The 18,340-nt window shown below is 34.5% G+C and overlaps 1 protein-coding gene across 7 annotated transcripts in view; it reads right to left on the bottom strand.

Moving 5' to 3' along the window:
• Window positions 1-18,340, bottom strand: part of ROBO2 (roundabout guidance receptor 2) — a 594,883-nt gene that overhangs the window by 6,033 nt on the left and 570,510 nt on the right. For 3 of the 7 annotated variants that reach the window (XM_032630899.1, XM_032630897.1, XM_032630896.1), the window contains 3 exons: window positions 10,534-10,716; window positions 8,125-8,298; window positions 1,635-1,907 (listed from right to left, as the gene is read on the bottom strand). In XM_032630899.1, the coding sequence (XP_032486790.1) occupies window positions 1,635-1,907; window positions 8,125-8,298; window positions 10,534-10,716 (630 nt within the window). The remainder of the gene's footprint in view (window positions 1-1,634; window positions 1,908-8,124; window positions 8,299-10,533; window positions 10,717-18,340) is intronic. The other 4 variants (XM_032630901.1, XM_032630902.1, XM_032630900.1 and 1 more) reach the window with 3 other exon arrangements.

Genomic DNA, 18,340 nt, shown 5'->3' on the forward strand with positions numbered 1-18,340 from the left:
ACATTTCCTACAATAGGAACTGAGGCAGGATTAAATTAAAAGAGATCTTGGAATAAGTATCTAATGTTATATATTATTTGCAAAATTTAAACTCAGTTTAAAAGATATTTGCATACAACAACCATATTGTTTAACTAAAGCATTTCTGAGAATAATTTCTGGATTCAAAGAGGCTGCAATTTACTTTTTTCATTAAGAAGGAAGGAACATGGTTTGTGTTTTAGTTTAAATTATGGCAACATTTTCTCAATCAACTTAGATAAAGAAGTATATATCAGTGTAATAAACTCAGCTTTTAAAATTTCTATTGCTTCTTTGGATAGAAATACATTATTTGAAAAGCTGTGTATTTCCTTAAAAGAAAAAGAGAAACTCATTCATTTTAATAATGTCCATATTCTTTTTATGTACCATCTCTCTAAAAATAATTCATGATGTGCATTACTAAATACTTAACACTGAAATAACCTTTTTCTTTCTCTCTTTCTTTGCTTTCTTTCTTCTTTCTTTCCCCCCCCCCCTTTCTCTCCACCTCTCTGTTTTTTCTTTCTTTCTAGGTATGGGTTATTATTACTGCGATTAGATGACTGCAAAAAATACTGACTGAATTTAGTATTTCTCTTTTTAGATAGTCTTTAATGACAAGGGTCACGTGATTTTTCTCTCACAACTGTAAGCATCCTAAATGTTCCACTAAATCTAGATACTAATATTATCATCTTTTGGCTTTTTTATAACTGTATCTTCTTAAACCTTAAGCACCAAGTTGTGACAAAATATAATTATTGAAAATGCATGAGTAGAGGACATATCCAGAAAAGTCCGAATGAATAAAAGAATGTGTAAGGAAACCCTTTCAATTGTGTGTGTGCGTGTGTGTTTGTTTGTGTGTGTGTGTGTGTGTGTGTGTATGTTTTAATACTCAATGAATCCTGACATAAGAAGAGATGTTCTAGAAAATCCATTTCTATAAGTGGGTCAACATCCCCCTGCCAAAAAAAATCCAACCACAAACCATGAAACTTATTTTGTGACATTTCCAGGAAGTTTGAGTTATAAAACAAAAACATTTCACATTGAAGTGTTATCAACTAAATTTAATCCGTTGGAGCAAGTGCAGGCTCCAGTTTAACCTTTTCTAATATGAGAATTCTGTAATTGCCTATTTATTTGCAACTTTGTTATTTCCATTAATTTACCTATTTGACTGAAGCAAGTTCTCTCAAAATGACTAGCTACTTCAGTCAAAATGAACAAACGGTTGAAGACAGAGATTCAACTGACACTAAAGATGAAATTTAGTGGTCTAAAAGTACTCAATGCAAACATTAAAAGGCAAAGGAAACAAAAAAAATCAAATGGTCTCTTGAGCTCTGCAGATGAAGCCTGGAGGTCTCTTGAGCTCAAAGACCCTATGCAGAGGTAAACTTGAGGAACAACCCTCACTGAACTGACTCAGGCTTAAGGGATGTGCTCTTTACACCTTACATCTCTGCTGCGGAATTCCAACTTCAATTAGTGATTCAAAGCAAACGCATTTCAGATGCCCTTAAACAACTGGCATTTCCAAGATACCTGGTAGAAAAAAAAAAAATGTAAAAGTCCACACTTTCTTGGGACTGTGCAGAACACACCTGGTCCAACACCTTGTTTGTGGAGGGCTTTCCGTATGTCTTCTTGGCGTTCTGTGGAGTTTATCCATTCCTGGGTTTGTCGCTGCCACTCTAGGGATGTTTTAGCTGGACAATCCAAAGAGCTCTTTGTGTCTTCTAAGTTGGATGCTTGCTGTCTCTCCAGAGAGCTTCCTTTTCTCTCTGTTGAGTTTTCCACGTTACCAGCATGCTGGCTCAGGCCTATTTGCTGCCTTAAACCCTGACCGGGAGGGGGATCTGGTGGTGGTGGAAGATCTAAAAATTTTGAATAATGTTTAGAATGGACTAAAATGTAATGAAAAGTACAGGTTTTAATTCAAGATGAAGAAAAAACCCTTGCCCTCCTACAGGTATCACCTATGCGAAATGAATTTGGGGGAGGAAAAGGTCAGTTATTTATATCTAGAATGCACATTATTGATCTCTTTGCTATCTTTTGATCACAGCGTCTTTGAAATAAAATCAACTGGCTTTATCCAACTATTGTACATAGAGAGTGTTTTCAATTGTACATTGAGGCTGATGTTCAAGGTGTAAAGAGCAGTTTATGGTTTCTCCATCTTTAATCCATTGTCCACTGCCACCTCCCCAAAGTAGAAATACCAAGACACAAAATGAATAGAAATCCTAGCAGCTGTGTTAATAAAAGGCCCTGGGAATAATAAAAGCTGCCCTGCCAATCTCCATAGGAAATGTTGCCCTTGGGAAATTAAGAGCTGTATGCCGTATCATATACAGCATATGACTGCTCTTATCCGTGTGCGTGGCACATTTAGCAACAGTCAAAGGGTTAAGCTAACATTTATTAAATGCAATTAACATTCTGCCTGACAACCAATTCTGGCTGTTCGTTTCATGAGTTAGCTAATGAGTTACAACTAATATATTATAATCTTCCAATGTATTAATTTTAATAAGTAATAACCAATGTTCAGAATTTAGATAGAATATGCTTCATGGTGCTAGAGTAGACAATGCATCATGAAAATTTGAGATGCAATGGAATAGATAATTTTTCATAAAAGCTCTTTACATTAAATATCAGATATGAAAAAATTAAAAGTTCAAATACTCAGCTAATTTTTCATTTTTCTTTTACTAGCTTTTCACTCCATGACACTTTTATATTTTGAATGTCTTTAGTTGTGAAATCATAGTCCCTTCTTTCATATTTCTTTAAGTATTATAGTTCTTTTGTCTAATTTATACTATTATACTTGTCCTGAAATTACTTTATGGAAGATTTGGAAATCTTCTAAACATTCTAACATTCTTTTGGATTATTTTCTTCTCATTTTTCTGGAATGCTGTTGCAAACTGCTTTGTTCGTCCTTAAAGTATCAGTAATTATGTTATTTGTTCACAAAGATCAAATATCGTGGACAATATACATACTTATATCATTAATAGAGGATACTGTATATAACATAGGTAATTATTTCCCAGGCCATTTTAGTAACGATGCACTTGTTTCTAATAATATTGTTCATGAAATTTAAAAGGGGAAAGTATAAATTTCTTGTGTACAAAACATAATTTCTTTAAGGAAGGCTAAGTTGCTCCTTTTAAAGACTTTATTAAGAAGCTTCATACTCTCTTTTATGAACAAAATAATACTGCCCTCCATTGAACCAACAATGAAAATCTCCTCCGTATCTGCTTCGGGAGTTCCCACATTGGAGCAACATTCCCAGTTCTTATGTATGTCCTCTCGTTAGATTATGAATCACTAATTATTGAAGGGAACAGGTTTTCTATCTGGGAGAATAAAGTTGCAATTGGAACATTTCTTCCAAAATGAAGAGCTAATCCAATACTGAGAAAATTGTTTGTTGAATAATCCACCAATGAGTTTGGTATTTTCTTTATATTCAACACTGACTCCCTTCAGTTCATATTATTATAAATGTAAATTAATTATTTCATTTGGGTAATTGGACTTAAGACTGCCAGTTGGGGGGAAATTATTATATTTGCTTCTAAAATAACATATCTTGTCACTGATTTTTATTCTCCATCAGAGCAGCTTAATTTTTCAAATGGCCAAAATGGCATCTGCTTATGCTAGCTAAAATTCTGGTTACTATTTAATTTAACCTGAAATTATATGGCTACGTAATTAAGTAATATCCTTGGAGTTTGTATAGTCTAAGAAGAAAGAACATTGAAAGCACATTGAAATAAACAAATTGGAAAAAAGATGAGATTAAGAATGGCTGTGGAAAAAATAAAAGTATGTAATCAAATATGTTTACTTAAATTAAATTTATTATTCATTTCTCTGTTGATTCATTTCAACTAAATCAATTCACTAAAGAGTCTCTGGCTGGCCTACTGAGGATTTGCTATTGTCAGGCATACAACAGTTCAATGATATATGTGCCATTATTATACTCTTTTTTTAGGTAAGAAAAAAAGGCATAAAGGAATTAAGTATCTCCAGCCTGGGTCTCTCCTTCCATGAACTCCAGACTCATCTAACTAAATCCATACTGGAGAGTTCAGCTTTGATGTTTAGAAAGTATCTCAAATTTCACACATGAAATCCGAGCTCTAGATTTTCCTCCACAAACTATACTTCCTCTCTAGTGTTCCTCATCTCAATTACTACAAGTTGGCCATAACTTTGGAGTAATTTTTGGCTTCCCTGCTTTACAGCCTTTATTAATTTCATCAACAAACCCTGTGGGCTCTGCCTCCAAACTAGACTCAGAATTCAACATTTCTCATTGCTTCCACTGATTCTAGCTTGACATGAACCTTTAGCATCTATTCCCTACATTACTTCCACAATTTCCCATGTGGTTTCTGTGATTCCACATAGAAGCACATTCAGTCTATCTCAACCTAACATCTAGAATGACTTGTTTTTTAATAAAAATATAAGGAAAATCCTGTTACTCCTCTGCCTTAAACACACACACATGCACACACATGTACATACCATCAGTGGTGTCCCACTCAAAGTAAAGAGCCAATGTCCTTATAGAGACTTAAAGGTCCTACAGAACGCTGGTCCTCACTTACTTGTCTGACTTCACAGTCTATTTTGTTGCTCTCTCTGCTTCAGTCACACTGCTCCTCTTCCTTTTTATCAAATATTTCAGGATTCCACTTGCTGTTCTCATTTCCTGGAATGACTTTTCCTCAGATATCATCATTGCTCTTTCCCTTGTAATCTTCCAGTCTTTTCTCAAATGTCGTCATCTTGGTAAGTCCTTCCCTGAGCAATCTAGTTTAAAACTTCCCCCACTTCTATATTTCTCAACTTCCTTCCTATGTTGTTTTTTTTTTCTCCATAACACTTACAACCGTCTTGTATGCTTTTATTTTTCACTTATATATTTACGTTGGTCTTTATCTATCTTCTCTCACTAGAATGTAAGCTACAGGAGGGCAGGGAATTTTGTCTGTATGGTTCCCATTGTGCCTGTCATTTGGTATGAGCTTAATAAATATTTGAATGAATAGATTTATGAATAAATAAATTTGCTCAATGGTCAAAGCTAGTCCATGGTAGAGCTGGAAAAGAGCCCCTTCTCTGAATAGACAGTAGGGTGAGGGGAGGACAGGCTGGAAGGAGATGGGAAAAAAGGCTGACAGATAGAGAACTACCTCTCTGCCTCCTTTGTTTAGCATTGGTCAATGTATTTGCTTTAAAGGATATTCTTTGGCTTATGCAAATGCAATAGATGATTTGAACTGAACAATGTCTGTTTAGGTGAGACTTTATCCAAGGGAGAAGAACATTCCTTAACATGTATGTGAGTTTTTGCATAGTCTTTGAGACAGAGACTGAGGTTGCTTACCACTCCCAATTCCTCTATTGGCCACAAGGGAAGATTACTTTCCCACTCCAGTAGTTAGTTTGATGCCATGTGACAGAGTTCTTGCCAATGAAGGAGGCATGTACCACTTTCAGGACTAGCCATAGAACCTCTCAAATAATCACCTACGTTCTGTCTTCCCCTCACTCAGAAACCATCAAGGTCCCATCTTGGAAATAATGGTGTCTCAATATTTAAGAAGCATACACCCTTACACTACAACTTAGAGGAGAGTCACCTGACTTTTATAAATCACTGTGTCCATGAGAAATAAACGCTTAATGTGCTAAGGCACTGAGGGGATAGAAGCTGTGTGGTATAGCAGCTAGCAATAATTACTCTGATTAATGTACTCATAAAACACTGTTCTAAAATCTATAATGCAAAAATTTTACGGTAACATGTCTATACATTAAGTGCTACTAAATAGCAACCTTCCTCAAAAGAACAGTTTGATTTTATACACAAATATTATAAATTTATTACTGAGGCATGGATTCGTACCATACAAAAGCTACGACATATACATCTGTGTTAAAATAACAAAATCCTTAAGGATAATCTGTAGAGTGCTATCCGAAATAAATGTCCCTGTATCATAACTAAAATGTCTTTGGATCAAACACTTGGAAAGATATGTGAGCCAAAATTTGCTTTGCAATATCACCACTTCCAAAATGTATCTACTAATAGCACCTAATCCATAACCTTTTTTGGAATGCCAGTAAATTTGAAATGTTAGGAACCTATTTGCTTTTTAGAAATATAAGCAACATATTGATCATGATTTAAACTAGGAGGTAGCTTGTTTTAACTAGATGTTCTGAAGAAAGCTTGCAAGGAAAGTGTTTTAGGAAGGAAGAAAAGAGCTCTCTATTTTGCTGATTTATATTTTATATCTTCCACATATTCTGTACATGATCTTCAAACATTTTGGAAAAGCCACAGAAAACCCATATTGTCCCTGGATTTTTTCCTCTCTCCATGACATTCATATCAGGAAAATTACACAAAATTATTAATGCTGAGATTTGTAACTAGAATATCAGTGAGAGTAGTCCTTTTTATTTAGAGGGAACAAGATGAACGCTTCAAGTGCTCAACTGATCTTTAGATCATCTGGGGCAGAAAGGAGGTAATAAGCATTTTTGCTCAGCACAGGATATCCACTTATAGAGAATCAAAATCTTGATTGTACCCTTACCCTTGCATTCCATAGAAACACTTTCCAATGGGGATAAAGTAAGCAGGGAAGATAAGTAAACCTGAAGGCTTTTAGACCAAGTTATTTTGGCTTTTAAAATCTTCTTAGCATTATAAAATGACAAGAGAAAGCACAACAGTGGCTGCCAGCTAAGGACCTACCCCCAAACCAATAAAGAACAAATACTTCTTTTCCAACTAAGCCTCATTCTGTCCTGTAATGATAAGTCTAAGAGACCGAGATGAGTGTGCAGAACTCAGTTATAGCTTCTCAAAGCTGACTGCACATTAGATTCTCCCATGGAGCTTTAAAATACTCGTGACTGGTTTTCACCCCAGAACAATTAAATCAGAATCTCCAGGGTATACTTTAAGAGTTCCCAGATGGTTCTAATGTGCAGCTTGGCTAGGTTCATCTTTTTGATGTTTCGTAGTACTATCTCAGGAAAAAGTGTGTGTGCTTTCAGGAGACAGTACAGAGAAGGGGGAAGAAATTTACCTTTGGGTCTGACATTATATTGGGCTTTTTACGTATATTATCTTACATATTCCCGAGGATAAAACTTCGGGATAAATACTTTTATTCCTATATTTAAACATATGAGAATTAAGTTGAATATAGAGCTGATGAACTACTCATTATTGAACAAGGATATCGTCCAGTAATATTTTGTTTCCTGAAGCTAGCAGTATTTAAGCAAATACTCAAAGACTGGATGCTATACATAAATAAAGGAATTGAAATAAATCAGCAAGCTATGGCCCATGGGCCAAATTAAGCCATTGCCTGTTTTGTCAATAAAGTTTTATGAGAAATCAGTCACACCCATTCATGTACATTTTTTCTATAGCTTCACAGACATGACAATTGAGTGGTGTTGAGTAGTCTTGACAGACACTGTTTGGCTCGCTAAAGCCAAAGATATTTACTATCTGGACTTTTCAGAAAAAGTTTACTGATCCATCAACCAGATGATCTATAGCATATTTTTAGCCCTGGAATTAATGAAACTAAAAAATTACTAAATTGGAAATCACTACACGGTCTTTTTTTAAAGTGAAATACCATCGAAGATATCTTAATTCAATTTCAAAAATGATCCAACAACATGGCAACTGCAATGCTACTTATGTTTTCTTCCTTAATCTTAAAAAGGAATGTTCACTAAAAAGCACTAATGGAAAAATGCCAGAACAGCAGAAAAATCAACATTGCAAAGCAGTATGGCCTGTATTTCTTGGGGCTGGATAATGTAGAAATAATTCCAGATTGTTAAAAAAAAAAAGAGGGTGTTTTATTGAAACAAGACCACATTGGCAGGTGTTCAACCTGGTTATATAACAAGGCAATGCCTAATCTACCACAGCTTCTTTAATCTAAGTTAATCATTGCACAGAGCATGTTTTTTCAGTTAGAAGACGAGAGAAGGAAACAAACCTACCATCTGTCATTCCTTCCCTTCGGTGAGGCAATGCTGGTTGTGGGTCCACTCGCCCTCCCTTGTGTTTTTTAGTGGGCCGAGGCCTCTGACTTTGACTCATGGCTGCACTGGTGTTACTGTCAGTAGAAAATGGGCTGGTTGGTCGAGGTCTTTGAGAGGAGGTAAAGGCTTTGCCTAAAAAGTAAACAAAGGGAATGAGGTATAGAGAATATTATTATAAGACCTTGATTCTGTCTTGTATTTCTGCTCTAAGACTAGCCTCTAAATCTGCCTGGAGATGACATTTGAAGATACAAAATACTGGTGCATCTCCATAGAAAAAAAATATGCCCTGCTGCATTTAGTTTGTCCGATTTGTATAAACATACTACCCACTGAAAAAATTTAAACAAGTGAATATGAAACAAAACCACTAATCAAAAACTCAATATTCCTTGATTATATTTTTATTTAACCTTGACAATCTTAGTAATATTTTCATAGATATAGGCAAATTCATGCAGCTTTTGCTCCTTAAAATTAAAGAAGCTATTTCTAAAGTGAATTATGTACTGTCTTATCTGTTTAATCAAATTTCACCCTTGGAATCTTACAAACTCTCTGAGCACAGAAAAATGTCCTGTAGTAATTACATTTGAAATTTTACATGAAAGGTCTGCTCAGATACATATATTTAATTGACCCTACCACCCATACACATGCATGATGAATTCTACCTCTCTTAGCAGAAACTCAATAACATTAGTGTATAGTATAGGATAGAGAGCAGGTTAAAATCACCTTGTATATCCAAAGTGCAATAGGTGTTTTCTGATGAATAGTACTGTATCTGAGCAGACTCCAAATTCTCATTGAAAAATGAAATGTGTTATGTCCTTTTCTTGTAGCTTAGTGTACATATACAGGGAAATATATTCTGGCAAAAGGTAAGCTAATAAATTTTCAACATCTTACAATTTTAATAACATGTTTATTATGGTAAGAGAGGGCTGGTTTATATACATGTATTTATTCTCTATTGCATGTTTTCATTTCATTCAAAATTACTGTATATAGTTACATTTTAAGTCAATGTGACATGATATTGCTTAATGCTTTATTAGCTATTAGCATACATGCGAGAAATGTACTTGTGCCTTCTAATTTATTAGTTTCCTTGCACTTTCTCACTGTTCTGCTTATAGCTATGCCACAAAAAGCACTCAGGCAACATAAAGTTTCTGACTTATGCCTTAGAAAGCAAGAAAATTCAAATAACCATTATATTACAACATATTTTAGTTCAGATGCTATATGAAAAATAAACCTCTGCAATGCTTGGAAAATCTTCTTTACTTTGAAGATACCTAGTGCGTACTCAAAAGAAATAGTATAACATTATATGATGGTATAATTCAAAGAAAGCTTCCAAGACTCATTTTTATAACTTGAGAGTTTAGTGAAGGGTCAAAGTCATTTATTTTCTACTATTTGAATACTATTAAGATTTCAAAAATGCATTTAGAGTTTCATTAGTTTGTTTTGTAAGGCAACTCAGTTTAATTCATATATCAGAAGTTTCTTCTATGTGCATTTAAGAAGTACACATAGTCATGTAACAGGATCATGCCGAAGTTATTTTGTTCAGTAAAACAAATGATTACAAAATTACTGATCTATTAATAGAGTGAATCCCACATTTATTTTTGAGTTAATGACCAGAAATGTGAAAAATTACATATTTGGTCTTTTATATTATTATTATTTATTAATTTCAGAAACCAAAATTAGATTGTGATAAAGAGCAACATACAAGTAATCATCATTTTATCTAACTTGCAAATGCAGTGGGTGTATTTTTAATTAGCATCCTTTAAAACAAATAATAAATTATTGGATTAAAATCTTAGCAGCCAAACAACTAATAAGACCATCAGCCATTTGAATTGTTAGACTGACAGCTTCAGACCCATTCACCCCATGCTGAGAAAACCTTCCCAGAAAATGCATTTGCAGAAAGAAATGGGGCAAAGGAAAGTAATGGAGATAAAAGCTGAATAATTTTAATCACTGGGTACATTATTGATTGTGTGAGAATTTTACAAAGTGTGAGTTATTGAAAATTTAATGGCAATCTGAGTTGCAGCTTTGCTGTAGTATAAGAAGGAAGCATATTCCAATTAATCAGCGGAACCATGAAGGGAAAGGGGAACAAAGGATGGAAGGTGGTGAGTAGGAGCCTATTCTTGGCTCTGCAAAGGGGGCATCAGAAGAGAGCTCTGTCTGATAACTGAGCATCCAAACTGTGTTCATGCATATTAAAGAAAACCCTGCAGTCAGACTCACTGAGGAGAAAGAAGAGAAGATAAATAGCTCAGTGTCCAAGGACAAGATTCTCTCATGCAAAGAGTGTTGACTCAGTCTACCAACCTGTTCTTGTAAGGCTGGTTCCATCCAGCCTAAAACCAGCTTTATCTGCTGCTGCCACCAGTGCTTGTGCAAAACTGCCGCTGGCAAAGATGGAGCCATCTGAGGAGCTACCTACACTAGATCTATGACTAGAAAAGTTACGGTCCTCATCAGATGCAGAGCCCCATCCATTTACCATTGAACCTAAAAACAAATGTAGTCGTCTAGTGAGTTGTATATATTGGATAGCTCATCCGCTTGTACATAACTATACTAATGAACAAAAGCCTTCACTCCTCACTCTTCCTTGAGGTAAATCGGGTTTCATCAAGACTTCTTTAGCCATGTGCAAGCATCATCCATGTTTTAAACATTTCTAGTGCAGAAGAATTAAGCTCATTTAAGACATGTATCTGTTTTCAACACATGAACAAAACATGCTCTGTATAATTCCGTTCTTACCTTGTTTAAATTGTTACACTATTATTTTCTAAAAGAGAATTGCTATGTATATTTTAAGGCCTAGACTTCAGAGAAAAACATTTTTACTGAAATAAATTATATTGTGTTTAAAGTCAACTTATCAAGAACTCAGTTGAACAAATAGTGTGAATATATTTTGAATTTAATGCAGACTAGTGATAATTGTCATGAAATCTACACTCACATACTGAAGAAGGGCTAGAATTATTTCAAGAATTTAAAATAAAAATGTAATTACTCAGGAAATAACAAACACTAATAATCAAAAATGTATAAATAATACCAGAGCAAATAGAATATAACAAAATATTTATTTTTGAAAAGTTCTATTTTTTCAAAGTTTAGTATGATTTCTTTGTTTTTCAATTACTTTAAGATCACCAGTTTTCTCTTTAATACTAATCTTTATTTTAGAAAATTAATCATTATAAAGAATACCACTGACATTAACATGGATTTTTCTGCAAAGTGCAACATGGCAATAGAGGAAAAGAATCACAGCTTTATGTGTAAAGAGCTGCAAAATATGATGCTATTGAGAAAAAATGCTTATTCTTAATTTTTAGCAAGTCATTTACACTTTTATCCTTTTTTTCTTAGACCAAAGCACACTGAGACGATCTATTACTTAAAACAATTAACATTACAGTATTTATTTAGGTTGTTGTACCATTAGGGTATTACACAATAAAAATACCAAGTGTTGCTTATCCCAAATTTTTAAAAAGAGAGGCACAAAGTATTTATAGGAAGCTAATTTAATATTCCAAAATAAAACAAACACATATTCACATCAAAGAGACTAAAGTTAAGTGCCATAGATTTTCTTCCCCCTTTACTTCAATATTTAAGAGACAGCAGTAGAGTTAGAAGTGTTGCCATGATAAAGTGTTTGTACTTTTAGTTCAGGTGCCAGGATTCAATAACACGGGTTTATGCACTTTCAAGACAGAGAAAACAGACACTGGAGGGGTTAGAAGGATCAGAGAAGTTAAAAGGGTGTTAAGTGTAGCAGAAAAAGAGAGTTTTGATTCTATTTGCCAAAAGCATGGAGATACACTTTTTACTTTCCAAACAAATTCCCTTGACACAGGCCACTGCAAGGAAGCCAAGATAACACCAGCAACTGAGCCTCCTCTGAGAGAACCATTTCTGAGTTAATAATCACAAGTCGAGGACCAGCAGCCCAAAATGAAAGGAGAAATGATGCAATCAGCTTTGCAATATAATGCTACAGTAGATAAGAAAAAATCAAAGTGATTCAGCCAGTGATCACAAAAGAATATGAAACCCTAAAACTGAGGATACTTTGGAAACATGGGAAAGCTCAGTTTTGGTCCCTTCTATGTCCTGTTTTCTGTATTTCTACATGTCTGCTGAAATCTACAAATAAATCTGTGCCAGCTATTTGAAACTCACTCTCCAAACAAGCATCTCCTTTTCTACATCTCCAGTTTCGTTCCTAAGCTCCTCCTAACTGATTTCCTTCTGGTTCCTTCTATCTTCCTCCTTGTCATACGAATCACTTTTTCTGGGACATTTATCACATAATTCTGTCTTTCCATTCAAAGCCTTACCTAGTTTGCCAATACATTTAAACACTGACTGAGGTATTTGAGATTCTTCAATATCTAGCCCAGCCTACCTTTCCAGTCCCATTCCCTCTAATAGCCAGTTCAGTCCCATTGCCTCTCATTCCTTTGACACACCTCTAGATTGTTACTAACTGTATTGCCCAGTGCCTAACTTCAAAGTCCAAATCAATATCATCTCTTTTATCACCCTGACTCCACTTCGTCTTCAACCCTGTCTTAGAGAGAATCAATTTCTCTACCTCTTGTGTTTTTCAAATAGTATGCATACGGTAGCATATCATATCTCTACAAACTAGTGTTTGTTGCATATATGTTTTCTCTTACAGACAGTGGAATTCTGGAGATTAGGAACTATTTATTATTCATTTTAATACCTCATGTACAGGGACATTTCCCAGTAAAAATTCAATGAACATTGGCATAATGAATTAAATGCCTTCGATATTTTCATTATTCAGTATAAATTCTGCATGGGATTCTATTCCATGTGTAATTTCCTAGCAATGGCCTTACTTTAGTTACAGAAAGAACATACTCAAAATAACTCCCAGAACATTTATTAAATAAGGAATATAAGGTCAGTCAACTCTTGTTGATTACTTGGACAATGGGGAAAGCAGTGATGTAACTAGTCCTTCATATGAGGATTTCCACATACGGATTTGCCAATTCCTAAACAAATCAACTATTTTCCGGCCTTTGGGTCTTTGCTCTGACTTTATCTCAATCATTAATGCTCCTTACTATTACTCAGAAATTCCAGTTATTCACAAAGTTTTCTCTCATGCTTTTTTCCCTTCCCTGGGAAGAGAGGGTAGCATGGATGAATGACATGGCTTCAAGTGGGTGTTGGTCAATATAGAAAGATGTTCTTTTTTCACCACTCTCTGTAAGAGCAAAGAAACTAGATAGATGACTTCAGAGTTGAAGAGATGTGTGCCATAGTGATTTGCCCATAATGGGCAATAGGAAACCTCATCACCACAAACTAAAGAGGGGCAAGTGCCCTCAGCTTAATATAGTTGAGTTTGCCTTCAAAATGGAAGGCAAGAAGGAAACAAACAGAAGGAAAAAAATTTTCTTTCCCTCTTTGCTTCTCTGTCTTTATGTTTGACAACCCATTCTCTCTATTTGAGATACGGAGTACTTATGATACATGGAATGGCTACATTTGCGGGAAATATTTTTAAGGAAAATTGGCAATACACCGTGAGTAAAAAAGTATATAACATATATTAAATTTCTTCCATAGTGTAAAATTGTTAAAATTTATTTAATGATTACTGATTTCACCTCTCTGTGGCTACCATTCTTTCTTTTACTTTATATTTAAACATCAAAGATTATCTGAAGATTTATGTAAACTATTACCAAAAAAAGACAATGATTATAAGAAAAGAAAAACAGTGATTTATCAATTAGAAAGTAAGCCATTTTTGTGATAACTGGCTTTCTTTCATAAATGTAAACATAACCATGAAAGTTGAAACCAAAACTAGGTAAAACTGCGAAGGTAGAGATTCTTCACAAATTACAAGCAATCCATGCCAATTTGACATGTTATAGACACAAACATAATCAATACATATTTAAACATTTAATGAAAAATGAATTTGTGTAACATAGCCAGATTTATTCATGTTTGCATCTTCCATCTTTCCAAATTTCTCAGGTTTAAAAATTGCTGAAAGGCCAAAAAAATCTCAAATGTATTCAAGCTGTTAAGGAAGAACTGCAGATAGGACATTAAGCTGTTGCAAAATGGTACTGAGCAGTAAAATACCATGATAAAGTGGCATCTTGCTGTATCTCCATTATGTCTTCAGCACTAAAATTAATTTATGATCAGTCATCAATTCATTTACATGTTGTTTTATGCTAAATCCTTCCTTGCTGATAGATGCTCATCCTTAGACCCATTAAGCTAGAGTAAAGTGTATGCTTTATAATATGACCCTGCTAATTGTTGCATTACCATTTTTATGAGATACAAAACCTGGCTGTCCCCCATTTTTTCAGCCAATATTTAGTCCAGGAGCTCTTCCTATTAAGTGCAATCTGTCTAACTATCTGTTAAATAAAATCTTCAGCTCTAAGTGTCTTTGGACAAATCAATCCAAATACTGACCTCTGCCTAGATGTAGAAAAACATTTCTAATATTTAGAAGTTCTTTCACTCAAACATATTGAATGCACAACAATTCACCTACATTCCTCAGAGAGAAAGGAATATGTAATATAAAAGGGAAAGCAAAATAAGAAATTAAAAAATCTCTTCCTTGCGACCTATGACACCTGCTAATTTGTTCTACTCAGATAAAAACTGAATATATGATATTCCACGTTTATCTGTTAAATTTTGAAGTGTGTATTTAATTTCTTTTTAAATAATTCAGAGCTGTGGAGAATGTCTAAGAAAATTATTTAGTGATTTTTAGCATTACCTCTGAAATTTCCTTATTACAAAAACATTTTCCTTAAATTTTTGCAACAAAAGCAAGAAATCAGGTCATGCTTTTAAGTGGCCAATTCTTTAAAAGCTGTGTGGTCAAGTAAGGTGGTGAGGCTGCCAGGTTTTACTGTTTTCAAAATAATCTGCTTTGGGACTTCCAGCAAAACCCTCCAAAGACATAAAATACAGAAAATATAGAGCCCCTATTTCCTTTCAACCAGGGTATTTACGTGGGGTTCAGCAGTCAAGGAAACTTTTGTTTCATTTAACAGCACTCACTCTCAGTGTTACTTTTTGTGAGCACTGAGGCAGTTAGAACCTTGACTCCATGTTCAGGACATTTTTCTCCTGCCCTCTCTCCTATTGCCTTCTGTTTTTTTTTTTCTTTCCTGTGCTGGAGTCATTAAATACAGGAAACACTCACCCTTGACTCCCACCATGGAAGTCAAAGAAAAAAGTATTAAAGGTTTCCCCCAACCTGTTACCCAAAAGTGGTGGGTTTGGCATTTAGAAAGAAATATTACAAGCATATTCCTGAAGGCTGAAACAATCCTGTATATTTACTTTCTAGACAAAAAAGAGTGTGATGTGCTGTAATCAGAACATTTTTTGTACTTTATTACAACCAAGTAGGTTTAAACTGTAAGTATAAATTAAAACAAAATTATAAAAATGTGACTCCCGATGAGAGTTGAATTTTGTTGGCATGAGTCATTATAACTGAATATAGAATGAAATATGAGAAAAACAAATAATAAAAGTTACATCTAAAAATTTAATATTTTTGATCTTGATTAAGTGTATAAGGGGTAAAAATGAATGTTTCCAGAGATAAAATAATGTGTTGTATTTGTATAAATATATATTTATTCATATATGTATACATGCACACGCACAGAAAGGGAGAGAGAAGAACAGACCAGGAAATCATTTTCCTCTTAAATATGCTAAATCCAAAGATGAGAAAACAGTTGAGCATTTCCAGAGCAGGGATCATGATAACTGGTCTTTGGAGTAAGGCTGATTGATTTTGAACATTCTTCTGCCACTTATCAGGTGGGTGATCTTAAAGAAAGTCTTTAAACCCCTCTGTGCCTCAATTTCCTTATCTATAAAATGAGAATAAAAATAGGGTTGTGACAATTAAATGAGTTAATACATGTTAAAACCTTAGAACAGGGATCAGCAAACTTCTCCTGCAAAGTGGCATATACTAAATATTTTAGGCTTTGCTGTCTGTCATTTATTTTTTCTTTTTGTTGGTTTCTTGTTTTCTTACAACCCTTTAAAAATGTAAGAAGCATTCTTAGCTCACTAAGCCACTCATACAAAAAAACAGGCAACTGTTTAGAAGAGTGCCTTGGGTGTACTAAGGGCTATATATGTGCAAGTTGTTGTTATTATTATTACTATTATTACCAAATCTAAATTCCTAGCCAAGTGGCTGGAAGGAATAGACTTTGAATAAATATTTGTTGTGGAAATCAATAAATAACAGATTTTCAAATACATTTTCCATGCCTGAATGTTATGGACGTCCCCCTAAAATTCATATGCTGAAGCTCTAACCCGTAATGTTATGGTATTTTGAGGTGGAGCTTTTGGGAAGTAATTAGATTTAGATGAGGCCATGAGGGTGAGGTCATGAAAGTGGGATTAGGGACCTTATAAAAAGAGATCAGAGAGCTTGCCTCCTTCTCTGCCATGTGAAGACACAGTGAGAAGATGGCTTCCTGTAAGCCAAGAAGAGGGCTCTCACCAGAAACCCAATCTGCCCACACCTTGATCGTGGACTTGTCAGCTTTCCACTGTTTGTTGTTTAAGCCACCTAGTCTATGATATTTTGTTATAACTAACCAACCAGACTAAGACACTGAGATTATGGGTTATAGAATTACTGATATTTTCCTCTCTTCTTGTCCTTTTCCATTCACGAAGCATTATTTCAAAAAATTTAAAGGCCCTCATAAATTACTTAGTTTTTCCGAAAACATTTGAAAATAATATATTTATTCCTTTACAAAAATAGTCTCTGTACCTTGTTAACTGCTGATATTCCTTAATGTGGCAGCTGTTGGAATGCAACATATTTCAGAAGTAAAATTCTAAATAATTTTATATACAGTCTTATTAGCCCATCTTTGTGCTATCGCTGGGCTTTCGTTCTGGTTGGCTTTAGAGTTTCAAGGACTGGTACGTAACTGTTCTATTTCATAAAAAAATGGTCATTAGTTTCATGAAAATGAAAATAGAGAATTCAGATGAAAGTGATGACTAATTTACTCACACCACACACAAATTTAGAATTCAAGGTAATTTGAGGAAAAATCAGAATCCTCTCCGTGGGCACTTACCATCTTAAAAACATACAAAGCCAATGGAAATAGCCTCTGTTTTATTGCCCACCTCATTTAGCACCATTAAACTAGCCTTGAGTGTCTGAAGAAAACATAAACACGTTAGAGCAATATTCATTAGCATGTTGGTTTCTGTAGTATTTGATCCGTACACACATGCATCTCAGGGCCACCCCCAGGTACACATACACACATGCACACATGCTCTACTACACTCAACATCCTATGTATGCTCATATACATACTCCTACGTACACTCACACCTTACACATAATCACAAACCCAGGCTATACTTTCAGACACGCACACTCTTCTGTACACACACTCCCTACACACACATCCTTTTTTCTGAAAAACTATATTTACTTTTAACTTTTATTTACTTTAAATTACACTTACACCCTAGAAAGCAAATTAAATCTTTGATCATACCTTCCCCACAAAGTTATTGTAAATCCCCCAAAAAAACAAAAAAAAGAAAAAAGTTTCCTGCTTGGCTACTTTGGTATAGAGTGCAACTTCTTTTACTAACTAAGGAGAGATATTATTCATAGGATAAATTCATTGTGGAATGCATACCTAAACACCTTGAGGTTTTTATATATGGCAGTAATTAAGCACAGAATTTAAGTAGGAAAACAGACTTTTTCTTACCAATAAAAGCTTCATTTGGAACGAACATTATACCAGCTACAAGGGGAAATTCAGATTGTCTTTAACTGCAGTCATATTAACAGTGAAACATGTTATTAACAGGTGAGCATGTAAAAGTTCAAAATGGCCTTCTCCTGATTTATAGGTATATTTATCATCTTTGACACTATAATATTTAAGAAAAGAACTACATAGGCTGTGGCTGACTTTTATCATTGCAATTTTTACTGCATTCCTAATAGAAAAGAGCTCAGTATCAACAGTGAGACATGCAAAACTATGCAGAT

This window comes from Phocoena sinus, chromosome 4 (genome assembly GCF_008692025.1).
Source record: "Phocoena sinus isolate mPhoSin1 chromosome 4, mPhoSin1.pri, whole genome shotgun sequence".
Taxonomy (NCBI): domain Eukaryota; kingdom Metazoa; phylum Chordata; class Mammalia; order Artiodactyla; family Phocoenidae; genus Phocoena; species Phocoena sinus.